The sequence below is a fragment of the Lepisosteus platostomus genome, chromosome 6 (genome assembly GCF_059453375.1).
Source record: "Lepisosteus platostomus isolate fLepPlt1 chromosome 6, fLepPlt1.hap1, whole genome shotgun sequence".
NCBI lineage: Eukaryota > Metazoa > Chordata > Actinopteri > Semionotiformes > Lepisosteidae > Lepisosteus > Lepisosteus platostomus.
Window position 1 is genome coordinate 26,944,744 of NC_142616.1, and position 13,801 is coordinate 26,958,544.

Below are 13,801 nucleotides of genomic sequence, written 5' to 3' on the forward strand. Positions count from 1 at the left end.
AATGCGTTTAGATTATTTATACAAAAAACATTGACTTGGCTTGACATTTTGATGTGTAAAAGGTAATTGTAGGGTTTTTGTAGTTTGGGATAACAGCTAATTTAAGGGAAAGAAATTGTTAGGAGTTTCCTCTGTTCCTGAAAATTATTTTCTGAGAGAATTATAAAAGATTGTGAGACTTCAGTGCTTCGGGGCAAATTTGTCTTACTGTGAGGTTGGAATACTTTGTTAGATAACTGCACTAGTTTTTATTTACTGTTTCCGTAGCTAAAATGTTTCAGGGCAGTCTGTGGGTCTCCTCGTTATGAGCAACAACAAATGCAGACAGCAATCATTTGAAGACTTACAACATCTTTGCTCCAGTTCATGAAGAAAAATAGCCACATTCGGTTGGTGTTGAAGGGTAGCAGTATGTGATCTGCCAAAATCTATGGACTTTTCTGTAAAGGACAAGTACTTTCCAGAGAGTCACAATGCTGTTAAGAACTTTGATAATGGATTCTCACAGTTTACCCTAGGGCTGGCTTTATTTTCACTAATTGACGTAAGTAGGTTTTTCAGTATTTCTATTTAACTTTTAATAGACATTCGGATTACAGATATTCTGCAATAAAAAGCATAATTTTCATTATTTTAAGTCAGTGCTTACATTTCATTTCAGGATACAGATAATAGATTAATTTTCAAACCTGCAGAAACTACTTACAATACATTCACTAGAATAATACTTTATTGTTCTGGGTTTTGGCAGAGATGTACTTTTACCCGAATTCTGACTTTTTTGTTTCCTTGGTAACTGGTAATTAAATGATTTTTAACTGTATCTAGTTATTTTTGTAGCAGTTACATATGTAAATATTGAAAATATTTTTAATTTAAGATGTACTGTAACTATTGTCCTGAATTAAAACACACTGTATTTAAAAATGTATCAATTACTGATGTACAATACATACAGTACAGCAGCCTGCTGTATGAAGCCTGTAATGGCTCACAAAAGGCTACAAAGATAATGAAACTACTGTAACTAATTTAAACCATATTTCAATGTCAGTTCTGACTTTCACAGAACAACAGCTGTAACACAAATATACAGTATATATGTTTTGGACATTGATTCTGTAAAAGTTTGGATCCGATTGTTATGTTCTGCAGTTATACATACTCTAACAAGGTTCCTGAAGTTTAAAAAAAAAACACTTATGTAGACAACTGAAATAGCAATCAAATCTTTTTCTTAGAACAAGCATGCAACCCAAAAATGTCATAAGATGTTGCTAATTCACAAAAACATCCTCAGGCATTTCTCAAAAGTCTGTAAATACACTATCCCCCTTCCCTTACAGAATGGTTTGTGTATATTCTACCCCTTGTGTACTGTAACACTGATCTCTTTTGTTCATTCAAAGTGGCTCACACAGTTAGCTATATTCATGCTTGACTAGAGAAAGTCCCATCAGTAGCTGGGCTTTTGTCACAAGAAGTCCAGAGTACATAGATCTTTCTATGATGTATTTACAGTCAGCAATTTGGGAGTAAAAAGTCACTGACAGCTGAATATCTTAATGTCTAAAAACCATTCACTGTGATCAATTGAGCAACACAAAACTTTTTAGTTATCTTTTGTTTTCGTTTTAGGATTCTTTGAATGCTTCCGTTTCCAGACGAAGAGATTATCAGGTAAACTAGTTAAGCTATAAGCCTTTCAATTTCTGCTTCTCTGCATGTTTGTAATGTATGTGAAAGACTAAAGAAGGGAAATTTCATAACATTCTAAAACCATATTGTTTTATAAAGTGTTCTTGTATTATATAATGATCAAATGTTAAGATTAAAATGATGCATGTAATTCTGATCCTTTTATGAAGAACATATGTAGAACCAAATAATGCATAGCAATAATCAGTATTCAAAGATTTCGGAAAGAAATGTGTCAGTTTTTGCATAGTTTGTATTTTACCTTGGCAATTGCAAACAAAGCATTTACGATTTGTGTCTTGCTTGTGTATTTGTTTAATTTTTATATAGGTTTAGAAATCTGTAAAAATCTATGCTTTTTGCTGTTACTCTGGTAACCAAGGGAGTTCTTCCAGGAGACTTCATTAATAGCTGGGGCCCAAGAACGTTATGGAAGAAGTGAAATTTGAGAGCTGTACACTGTTACCTGAGAATCACAGAAGAATAGGTTGGGAGTCAGCTGGTTCCATTCACAGTTCACCAGGTTACACAGCATTAGGGGATAAGTACTGGGAACTCCTGATGTCTCAGGTGCAGATTGTACCAAGGGCTACAAGAACCAAAAGCTGCAGTGAGAGTAGCAGGCTGGAGAACCTGCAGATTCTTCCGGAGGGGTCCCACAAACCACCAACAGGTACCCCTCCCAGTAACAAAGTGCAGTCAGTCTTTGAAAGGGCTCTCTCCCTGCCCTTACTGCACAATGAAGCCATCGACTTGGCCCTGCATCTCACAGAGACCCCCGAGCACACTCAGTGGTGTTTCTCACCCAGAAGGAAAGAAGGAACTCCAGGGCTGTCCAAAAACTCACTATGCAGTGAGAGCTCCTTCACGTCTGGAAGGAACCAAGCACAGGAATCCAAAGACATCTTGGAGACCATTCACTTCAGGTGTACTTCAAGAAAGGAGTATGTCAGGTTCTGCACTTTGGCAGCTGTTAAAAGCGGATGGTTGCCAGTCCAGAGGAAAGCAGCCAGCTACGTTATTCCTTGTAATACTGGGGATGAAGAGAGCTCAGCTTTAATCTCTGAGGTGAGACACCTGAAGCTGTTTGCAAAATGAAAGAGCTATTTTAAAATCATGTATTGACAACACTAGCTCTGAGGTTTTTTGGGGGGTTCCTACTGTGTTGAAATATGAGAATTCCTTGTGGATTATAACTCATGTGACTGAATTTTTGCAATTACAGTCAATGCAATTACTGCATGCTTGAATCTACTTTTATAATTGTTGGACCTTTGCATGCATTGTGCAGACTTTAAAAATGTGAAACAAACGACGATAATCAGCTAGTGTCTCCAATTGGATCAGGCAATGTTATTTTAGAAACAGTTATTTTGTTTTTGCCTAGATATTTTTTGTGAGTGGCAGCTATTATTTTCACTCTAGACCTGTTCTTGCAATGATGATAAAATGCTCCTTTTTCATCTGATGCATTCAAGGTGTGAAGCAAAGGGATTGTCACTAGTAATCTTTTCTGTTTGTGCATTACATGACATTTTTCATATAAAATATATTCATTTTTAATATAATTCCTTGGCAAATGTATCTTTACCTGAATATATTTATATTATTGGCTAATACATAGAAACACACTACCTCTGCCCTGATTATATTCTCATGCCACGTTATCTAACTGAACCCAGACCACCTTATTTGATGCCCTATGATAATCAGCACTGACTGTACCCTACCCTACAAATGATACTTTTCTGAGATTGAATCACAATCACTAACCCTAACTGATCTGAACTTGAGAATGTTAACCTTGAGACCTGCAAGACCCACTTGGGAAGCTTGACTTGATTAGTCACCCAGTGTCCTCTAGATCTGTATAGTCCTGCATTTGCTATGGAAACACATAAATATGCATCAGTTACAATTTAGTGATGACAGTGCAATTGCCGCATATTACTCCACCACAATTATCTTAAAATGTATATAGTAAGTGGCTTTTTTAATCAGAATCAGAAACTTTTATTTTGCAAGTACAAAATATACAAGGAATTTCTCTTGGTGCAGGTATCAAAATACTGTAAATTCCAATAAAAGAAAATAAAAAACCTACAGATAAAAACAAATCTCAGTGATATGTAGCATTTAAAAGTATATACAGTTGAATAATAAAATGTAAAATGAGTACTGCATGTATTTGCAAAAAATATCAGTGGTACAGTATGTGCCATTAAATAAAAATGTACAACTAGTCACAGAGAAGGAATCTAAGAAGTGTCCTTATTTATGAGAGTTATAGCCTGGGGAAAGAAGCTATACAGGTGTCAGTTAGTCCCAGGTTTTAGGGCTCTCACTCTTGGGCTCCGCTGAGAGGGAAAACACTGGAGAGTGGCTGGGGTGTGAGGGGTCAGCCACAATTTTCCCCACCGTCTTTCTCATCCTAGACGAATATAAATCTGTCGGTTGGGGGGGTTGGTAGCCGATGATTTTCTCTGCACATCGCACAAAGCTCTGTAATTTCCACTTTGAGTGTGATGATGCAAAGCAAACCAAACAAAAAAATAGAAGATGTGATGACTGATTCTATTATGGCTGTATAGAACTGGACCAGCAGCGTTGTGACAGCCCAAATTTCTTAAGCTGTCTCAAAAAGTACATGCGCTGTTGGGCCTTCGTGATAATTGTGGTAATATTCTTGTCCCATTTAAGGGCCTGTTGAATGATAGCTCCTAGAAATTTGTAAGACTCTGCTCTGCTGACCATGAAGCCATGTACTGAATTTCCAAGGGAAGGAGAGGAGTGGGCTTGTTCCAGAAATCAATGACCAGCTCCACAGTTTTTTGTGAATTCAACTCCAGGTTGTTAACTTCACACCATGACACCAGATGGCTTACTTTCTCCCGGTATATTGATTCGTCACCGTTTGAGATGAGACCAACCAGAGCAGTGTCGTCCGCAACTTGAGAAGTTTGACAGATTCGCTGTTAGATGTACAATCATTGGTGTAAAGTGAGTAGAGCATAGGAGAAAGCACACAGCCCTGTGGAGCGCCAGTATTGAGAAGGACGGGGTTCAAAAAGTGGTCACCCACCCTAACGTACTGTTTCCTCTTGGTTACAAAGCCATGGATCCAGTGGCAGACAGGATGGGGAAGATTGAGCTGCTTCAAATTATCCAGATGTAGGTCTACAAACAAAATACAGACATAAGTGTGAGAGCTGTCCAGGTGCTGCTGGATGTAGTGCAGAGCAAAGTTGATGGCATCGTCAACAGACATGTTAGCTCTGTATGCAAACTGCAGTGACTCCTGAAGAGCATCAGTCTCTCAAAGCACGTCATGATGACAGAGGTTAAAGCAACTGGTCTGTAGTCATTCAGGCAGGAGATGGTCTTGATCATATAAAAAGTGCAATTACTTTTGCAAGGCAATTCATAGATTGGTTTTGGGGGTGAAATGGGTGTTTATTAACTTCAATTTAATTTCTTTAAATTTCATCCTATAACAGTGTTAGAATTTACATTCCAATAATGCAATGGCTGTGAGAAACATAAAAGGAAAGTTAAATTTAACATATAAACTGCATTTTAAGGTGAAGATGCACTGTAAAGTATGACCCAGAGTTTAGTCAAGAACGTTTTAAAAACGAAAAAAAGATTTTATTTAAATGCAATACTTGTGTGGAAATACTGGAAATGTGTAGCTCTTATCAGATGTCAAAAAGACCCCTTAACTGACAGTGATTGAACACACTGAGCCCTGATTTACTTCCACCTCTGCATCAAAGTTATTCCAGCCAACAAGATCTTATTACTGATGCTTCAGAAAGCCCAAAGCTGCCAGACAGAATTGTAACCATCTTAGCTGTTTCACTGCTGCTGTGCCAAGATGTTTCATGGAGCACTTTAGAAATGCTGTAAAGTGCCAGGAAACAGGAGACAATGTAGTGGCATCTAATGATGTTATAAGTCAACTTACACAACACAGGGAATGCTTGGCACTTGGATACGGTCTCATAAGCTGAAAATATCTTACTCCTTGGAAAGAAACAAGAAACAAACGACAGGAGAAATGTTTCTCATTTGTCCAGTAAAATAAATGTATAATCTCAGACATATTGTAGAAGAAACAGCAGAAAATGTTAAGGTCTGACTGTAACACACTTTAAATAAATGTGCATGAAGACAATCCTATGCATTCAACGCTATGGCAATGCTTCTAAAATATGTTGCCAGGCTCTCAGCTTGAAGTTAATAAAACATACTACAGTATGTAAAAGGCAGCAGGCTCCTTGATCAATACCCATTGCTTATGGGCAACTCATCACCCGTTATTGAACCGCACAGATTGGAGCCAGAAACTGCAGAGTGCATTGTTTCTAATGAACTGTTCCTACCCTTAAGTTCACTTGGTAATTTTTCTTTTTTGACGGTCACTTTCGCAGTGATACACGTTATCTTCAAGGGCCTACTTTCAGAGTACGCCTTTCAATCAGCGTCTCCTGACCTAAAAGGCATCAATCACAGAGACACTATTGATTTGTGGGTTTTTGCAGTTGTTGTCTCAAACTAAAACCATTTCAAAGCAATTTGGAGGAAATTTTAGAGCTTCTTTCCTCCAAAGCAACTTCAGCACTTTTTCTGAAAGATGAACATTGTGTATTACCTGACCACTTACTTCAAGACACAAATTCAAGAAAAAAACAGCATCAACTTTGTATCAGAAATTAACATAAAGAGCCTTTCATAACTATTCCATAACGTTTGATTTAAAAATAATATCAACATAATATCAGTATAATATCATAATAATAATACAGGTTATTTATCAATAAACCAAAGTTTTAGAAACCCACAACTAATAAAGCTGTGAGGGAGAGTACTTAGGCACTTTAAATGACCAGACACACGTTTTCTCTGACCTTTTTTTTTGTATTTTAGACCAAAGCAGTCACTTTCAGTAGAAGTTCAATGGTTCCTGAAAACCTCTTGAACAAGAAGACGCCTGTTCAAACTGGTAACTATGAATGTATTATTTTATGATGCTCTGTTCCGATTAAAATACACTAATAAGTAGTGTGCTGTACTGTAAATGTTTACAAACAAAAGTTTAAAAAAATGCCTGGTTTTAAAAGGAACCCAAAGAATGCAGACAAATTGGTTTTAGGAATGGATAATAAAAATAGTAATTAAACATTTTCTTTGCAAATCAGATTGGTTCATATTTAAAGGTTAAACACAAAAAAAAAAGATTTCTATTATATATATAGATTTATTTGTGCCTATATACTGTATATAGTATGTGTTTGGCTCGTCTGTTATTTTTTTTAAAGGCTGAATGGAGCTGTCAACTGTAATTAAAGGCCCAAAAAAGAGCCACTGGACTGATGCAGTGAAAGATATGAGACATGTCTGCAGTACTATTGTGTGACCGAAGTAAAAAATTGTCATTTATCACATTGCTGTACCACGTGAAGGCAACCGAAGATAATTAGAGATTTTCTGAACATAGGGGTCACTCAACCAGGAGGGACACCTGTCCCCTACCGTGCAGGGTAGTTGGTTTTAAGAGGCCAGTAAGCTTTTGCGGGAGATAACTTTTCCTGACCTTGTAGAATTACACTGTGGTGCAGAACAATGTGCACTTTGGCATGCTGAGAAAGGGATTGGGCTGCTGCTGTTACTTTAGTCAAAGGTGCTCAGGGCTAGTTATCACATAGTGGAACGCTGGGCTGTGATAGCCAGTCACCACATTGTGTGGACTGAGACTCAGGTGTCATTGTCAGGCAGTCAGAGAGAGGGATATAAGGGCCCGGAGCTTTTCCCACATTACAGAAAGAGATGCTGGTTGCTGATGCTGGTATCCTCCCTCACCAAGAAACACTCAGATTTGGTTGCTGCCCTCATTGCTGTCTCAAATTGTCTTTATTAAATAGTTCAACAGCTGTTCAGTCACATTCCATTTAGTTGCCTCCAGCCCCTCTTCAGCACATCAACAGAAATTAATAATCAAACAAAAATAAATTACTTTTTATAACGAAATAAAAACGTACATGCAGAACTGAAATATTAAAATGTAGGTTGGCAGCAGGAGTAATAAATGAATGAATGAATTAGCCAAAGATAATGACCTTGGCCTCTCAGTGGGTTCCTAACCATGAGGATGGTTTATAAACACCATTATCTAAATGCCATGAGAGTACAGCAGAAACACAAACATGTTGCTGTAATTGCTGTGCTCTGCGGAGGCTTGTGATGGGTTTATTTCAGTGGGCTTCTCCAGAACAGTGCATCTGCTTGCTCTGCAACCATGCCCCCTTTGGCATTGCTCTATGTTGCCATCACGAGTCAGGCGCTGCTCGCTGAGCGAATTGCTGTATTGAAGCATTACAATAAACAGAAAGACAAAGTGAATTCAGGATAAATAATGCTCTGTCCATTTGAGAATGGGAAGAGCCCCTCACTGAGAGCAAAGAGAATCACATTTCAGGGATAAAAATCATGATTTACACAGTGCAAAAACACCAGGCCTAGTCCTGTTCTGTTTCTGTACACATTTTGCAAGCCTCTTATTTGTACACAGGCCTTTTAACTAGGAACTTAATTTGCCCGTGGTAGTCGATTGTTTACGTGTTAATTACACAGCAAAGGCTTTGGCTAAACACACAAAAGGTAACAAGCAAGATATCTGAAAAAGCAAGGGACTTAAAAACAAATTTGGGGCCGTTTTCATTTGATGCACAGCTGTTCTCTATAAGCCCCAGCCGAGGTCTGTTGGAGCTTAATCAGTGATCAGACAATGAATGTTTCTTTTTAGTATCAGTAAAATTAGTTTTAGTTCAGATTATTTGTTTTCCATAAACCAGGGGTAAGCTTCTTAAACTGGAACATCTCTGGAAAACTGGAGGCAAGAACAAATATGGTAGAAATATTGTATTTTGTAATAATGTAATTTGGATCTGATGCTTGCAACACTGAATGCTACTGTATGTTATTTACCTAGATATAAAAAACTTGACTCCCTTCAACTTAGTATAACAAAATATCTTATTAAATGCATAATAATAAAGATAAATTCAAAGGTACTATATGTATTATGTTATGCATAAAAACTATGTTTTTATTTTTATTTAATTTAAATTTACATTTTTGTGTTTGCAAGCTGTCTTAGAAGACTGTTGACGTGTCACAGAAAATTCCTTGTGTGGAATTAATAACCCATTAAATTTCTATTTCATTTTTCAGCACAATCCCATTGTGCACTAGGACATATTGAAAGGGAAAACTGAAAGTTGAACCAAGAAAAAAATTTAAGCAATAAATTATTTACTAATGTAGGCACGACACAGGAATCGAGGGACAAAATCTAAAAACTATATATACAAATGTTGAAGAAGTCAAACATATCTAAGCAAGAGAGCAGTCAAACTGGGTTTACATCATCCGGCAATTATTGGAATTGGAAAGATCACATTGGTTAGTATGACATTAACAGTGTTAGCTCATGAACATACTGAGATTGAAAGCTCTTCCTCTGCAGGCAGTAGACAATTCAAAACTGAGGATTTTATTTTGTTATTTTGTTATTTTTTATTTTGCATTTGGCACAAGATAGGGCACACCAGTCCATCACAGGGTGGACACACAGACACAAACATACATACACTCACACCAGAAGGTAATTAACTTACCACTATGTCTTTGGACTGTGGGAGGAAACCTTAGCATCTGGAGAAACCCACATTAACATGAGGAGAACATACAAACTCCACCCCGATAGCAAACCGGGACTACCGTGTTGCCCGAGGTTGACTCAGCTAAGTTGGAAAAGTTTCTCTCCAAACACATGTACAGAAAACCAACTAAGGACCAAATAAGATACTCTGAAGTATAATGTATCAGCAGCTTTTTTTAAGGCAAACGAGAGACAATGAAGATCAATAACACGCATCTCATGACCCTGTCTTGGATAAAGCAGTTAGAAAATGGATGGAAGATCTGTGATGTGATCCTTGAAGAAATTGTCACGATTGTCATCCCTCCTCTAGAGGCCGCTCCGACCCTTTTGTGTTTTTGTTTCATTATCACGTACATCTGTCCCTGGATTCACTGTATATTATTTTAACCTCGTGCCTCTGAGGCTCAGGGCTCTGCATTGGAAGACGGACGCCCGGCATCAAGTCTCCCCGCATCCACGGCTTAAAGGCATAGCCTTCCGAATGGCGTCCTGACCAGCTGAGTCCGGGGCTCAGAGCGCCTGGCCTCGTTATCCTTTTAACTTTTGTGTTCCTGATCGAGTTCCCCTTACCGGGGATTTTAATCTTCTTGTCTTGGATGGATCACCTGGTTTTGGACTTTGGACTGAGCCCTGATCTCCTTTGGACTGTTTTTAGACTTGTTTGCCTGCGCACCACCCTTATACCGTCTGCACAGGGTCCTAAACTACACACTACACGGGAGTCAGGACCAGCTCCCGTTACAGAAATCTCATAGCAAAAGCTTTTTCCTTACTGATCCCTCTGTATTGCTCCATGGCATGGTACACTGTAAGATTACTTTCTAAACTTTCTAAATGGCAAGTCCTCTGGAAGATCAGATATAATGAGGGCGATCAGAAAGATCACAAATGAAAGGAGGCCATAGGTCCCATTGTATTCTGTTTCTCTGAAGTTACATTGCCAATACTGTTTACACAGTCAACCACTCCCCCCACCAAGTATGAAACAAAACATTAACATGTTGGAAATATCTTTCCCATTTGTGGGCTTGTTCAGAAATAGCTAGACATCATTCTTAGTTTCTTGTGTGCAGGATAAAAAGGAAGTCATTTCCAAGCCCATATGAGCCCAATGCTTAAACTGCTAAGAGAAATCTCTTTTTTAAACCTGCCATGCAACACAACTTGACTGCTTTCAGAGTAATGGTTGAAGCACTGGGGTCAAAAATCATACTGTGTAATCATACTCACCATGTGTTGAATGCTAGGAAGGGTGAGGAATAAACAGAGGGTGTCTGTGTTTATGGGCATCAACCGTTTTATGAGAAAAGCAGGTTGCTAATGCTTGTATATCACAATTTCTGTGTGTCCTGGCAGCAGATGGCAGTTAATACTGGAAGCAGGAATGGAATTGCTTTGACTGTTTTCTTCTGCTGAAGGCAATTTCCACCCTCTCAGCACATAAAAATGTAATTAACCAACAATAAGCAGGGTGCTGTTAACAAGAACATAACAAACATAACAACAACTGAAACTCTGGTGTTGGCAAAATGGGTCTTTAACCAGTCTGAAAATACACTATTTTTAAAATTCTTTATTTTGTTGACATGGCATTTCAGAACAATTTCTCTTTTTCAATGGTGAACTGGAGACCACTTTACTGTATATAGGAGTTGTCTGAGTAAAGCACTTTGCTCAAGAGTACAACAGCAATGTCTCACAGGGAGCTTGGACCTATGACCTGGTCCAGATTCCATAGTCATAACCACAATGAACAAAATTACATTTTGTAACAGAAGATCAGACCCCTTTTTATAGTGAGAATAGTGAGGAAACAGATTATTTAAGGAAGGTCTGCAGGTGGGTGTGATTATACTGTAGAATCATTTTTCAAGAAGGCCCAGGGGTTAGAAGTTAGGTCAAGTGTGAGGAGAAAGTTATAAAGTGTTATCAGAAAGTTAAATTGAGAGTTCTGAGCTAGTTTCAAGAAAACTGAAAAGATTAGACAGTCCATTAGAGTTCATTAGAGTTCAGTCCATTCTTGGCTAATTGTAAACTGCGTAATACTTGGCTAGTGGTTATATTGGTATATTAATCTAGTGAATCCCTACATACTGTACAGGTGGAAATCTTCTCTTGTCTTTAAGATCCTTATTTTAAAGCTTCTTGTTATTTCTCACCTTTGTTTAATGGAGTGAGAGCACATAGTGTATATGGAAGGTATTGCAGCAGCAAATACAATTTTGAATTTGAAATTGGTCATTTATTTATTGTTTGTTCTCCTTTATGTGAGGTGTATTGTACATACTGTACGAGTTGGCGTGGAATCATGTGGCAGCAGTGTGACCATCTCAAATTTGATCCTGTAACATCTCAGAATCTAATGAAAACCAGGTTTCTGCATAAAGCAGAGCTGGTGGACCAGTAGGTGGGTCTCTTCCCTCTGGGCTAGAATTTTTAAACCACCGTGCGGTTTAAACCATGCTTCTTGACTAAATTCCACTCGGGGTTCGTCTAATCTGGCTTCTAATCAAAGGTAACTGAATGGGTGAAGCAGTATCATACTTGTCTGCCTGCTACAGTACAGTATGTTGTGCACTGGGCCTGTTGGTGCATCATGGCTGCCACATGTCACACAGGAGGACACTGCTCTTTCATATTGAATGAAGCAGGTCTTCTCCTGTACCGTATGTGCATATTTATCAGGGAATTATTATTTTGATTCATCCAGCATTTTTTTTATCACTTAACTAAATTCAGCTCACAGCATTATTATTATTATTATTAGTAGTAGTAGTAGTAGTAGTAGTAGTAGTAGTTATTATATTGCTAAGTTTAAATAATTATTGTGAATAATAATAATAATAATAATAATAATAATAATAATAATAATAATAATAATAATAATAATAATAATAATAATAATAATAATAATAATCACAACAAATCCTCATTGCAGTTTAAACTAAACCCTTTTTGTCCTAATAAACCTTAGGACCTTTTAGGTGAATAGGGGATCCAACTCAGTGATACATGAGAAGAATGCTCATAGCTAGGAGGTAAAAAAGATTAATTATTCATTAGGGTTGTGCAGCTAAGCTCCCACAGTTAATATCTTCTGTTACTGTTGCAACAAGTGGCTTCGCCAGTTTGCTGAAGTGACGCCGGAACCTAAACCGGTTGGTGTTTTGATGGTAAACATGTGATTGGCATCTTACTTTGCTTAATGTTTGCCAGAAGACAATCGGCATTCGAGCTTTTCGTGGTGGCGACACGGTGGCAATTCCCTTCCTATGAACAACGGTATTAGAAATGGAGACTTAAACTTACGCCTACGCCATTCCGCCTCCTTGAACAGGTGTCTTTTCTCCGGTAAGAAAAGAAATACGCTGCTAGTTTGCATGTGAATTTACTAAATAATCGTGTGTACGATCGTATTTGTCTAAAATAATACTTTAAAATGACGGCTATATTGACAAAACATGTTTAAACCCCTCTGGGTGGTTTGTCGAAATGACATAAAATGATACTGACTCTACTATTAATAATATTTTAATTAAAGGGACATATTTCCACTAGATGCGTAAAAGAATGAAACATCTTAATAGTTCAGTTATTACAATATAATTATAGGCAACTATAATGATTAGTCATTATTACAAACCTTTTTTTATTTTGAAACAAATTCACCATAAAAAAGGACAAAAAGCTCTTAAAATAGACATTCTGTTGTGAGATAATATTTGATTTGCATTTATTAGGTGCTCTACGTCAGATTCAAAACTTGCGCACGAGTTCTGCAGCGTGGTCACTTTTAATATCAAAACCGGTTCTTCTGGAAATGTGGGGAAACAATATTCTAAATACAGGATGCTTTTTCCAGTTCTCAGTGAAATTATTTTTTACAAATTAATTCAATAGTACTAAGCGTTTAAATGATACATAGGACAATCTTTGCATGGGTAGATAATATCCAACAAATACAAGTAAACAGTTTCTCAAAGCAGTGAGCAATTTGATCCATACCGAAATAACTTGTTGAGACACATGACTGACAGTGAAGGAGGCCTTCTGCCACAGATACGAGGTAAGGTGCCGGAAATAATATCAAGAGGCAAAATAATACTTTTGAAAGAACTTGTTAAAGGGCATTTTGCCGTCTATTGCAAGTGGAACAAATTGATTATCGTTTCAAAATTAAATTAAAAAATAACACAAATTGCCATGGTGGAGATACAGAACATATCACAATAAGATTATAAAATGTAATAATAAATACTTTCAGATAATAAGGTTATTAGAATTTTCTTTCAATTTTGTTGCACAGCTATGAGCACAGTTTTCAATCTTTGTGTGTCTTATATTCAATCACTTTGTGCTTCTGCCACACAGCTGCTT

General features: G+C 37.4%; 1 protein-coding gene across 2 annotated transcripts in view; it reads left to right on the forward strand.

Moving 5' to 3' along the window:
• Positions 1 to 358: 358 nt before the first annotated feature.
• Positions 359 to 13,801, forward strand: part of c6h10orf90 (chromosome 6 C10orf90 homolog) — a 29,052-nt gene continuing 15,609 nt past the window's right edge. Inside the window, exons 1-3 of one of the 2 annotated variants that reach the window (XM_088635098.1) lie at positions 359 to 544; positions 1,639 to 1,680; positions 6,628 to 6,703. In XM_088635098.1, coding sequence (XP_088491224.1) covers positions 431 to 544; positions 1,639 to 1,680; positions 6,628 to 6,703 — 232 coding nt within the window. In that variant the 5' untranslated portion in view covers positions 359 to 430. Of the gene's footprint in view, positions 545 to 1,638; positions 1,681 to 2,112; positions 2,767 to 6,627; positions 6,704 to 13,801 lie in introns of those variants that run through there. The other variant, XM_088635097.1, reaches the window with a different exon arrangement.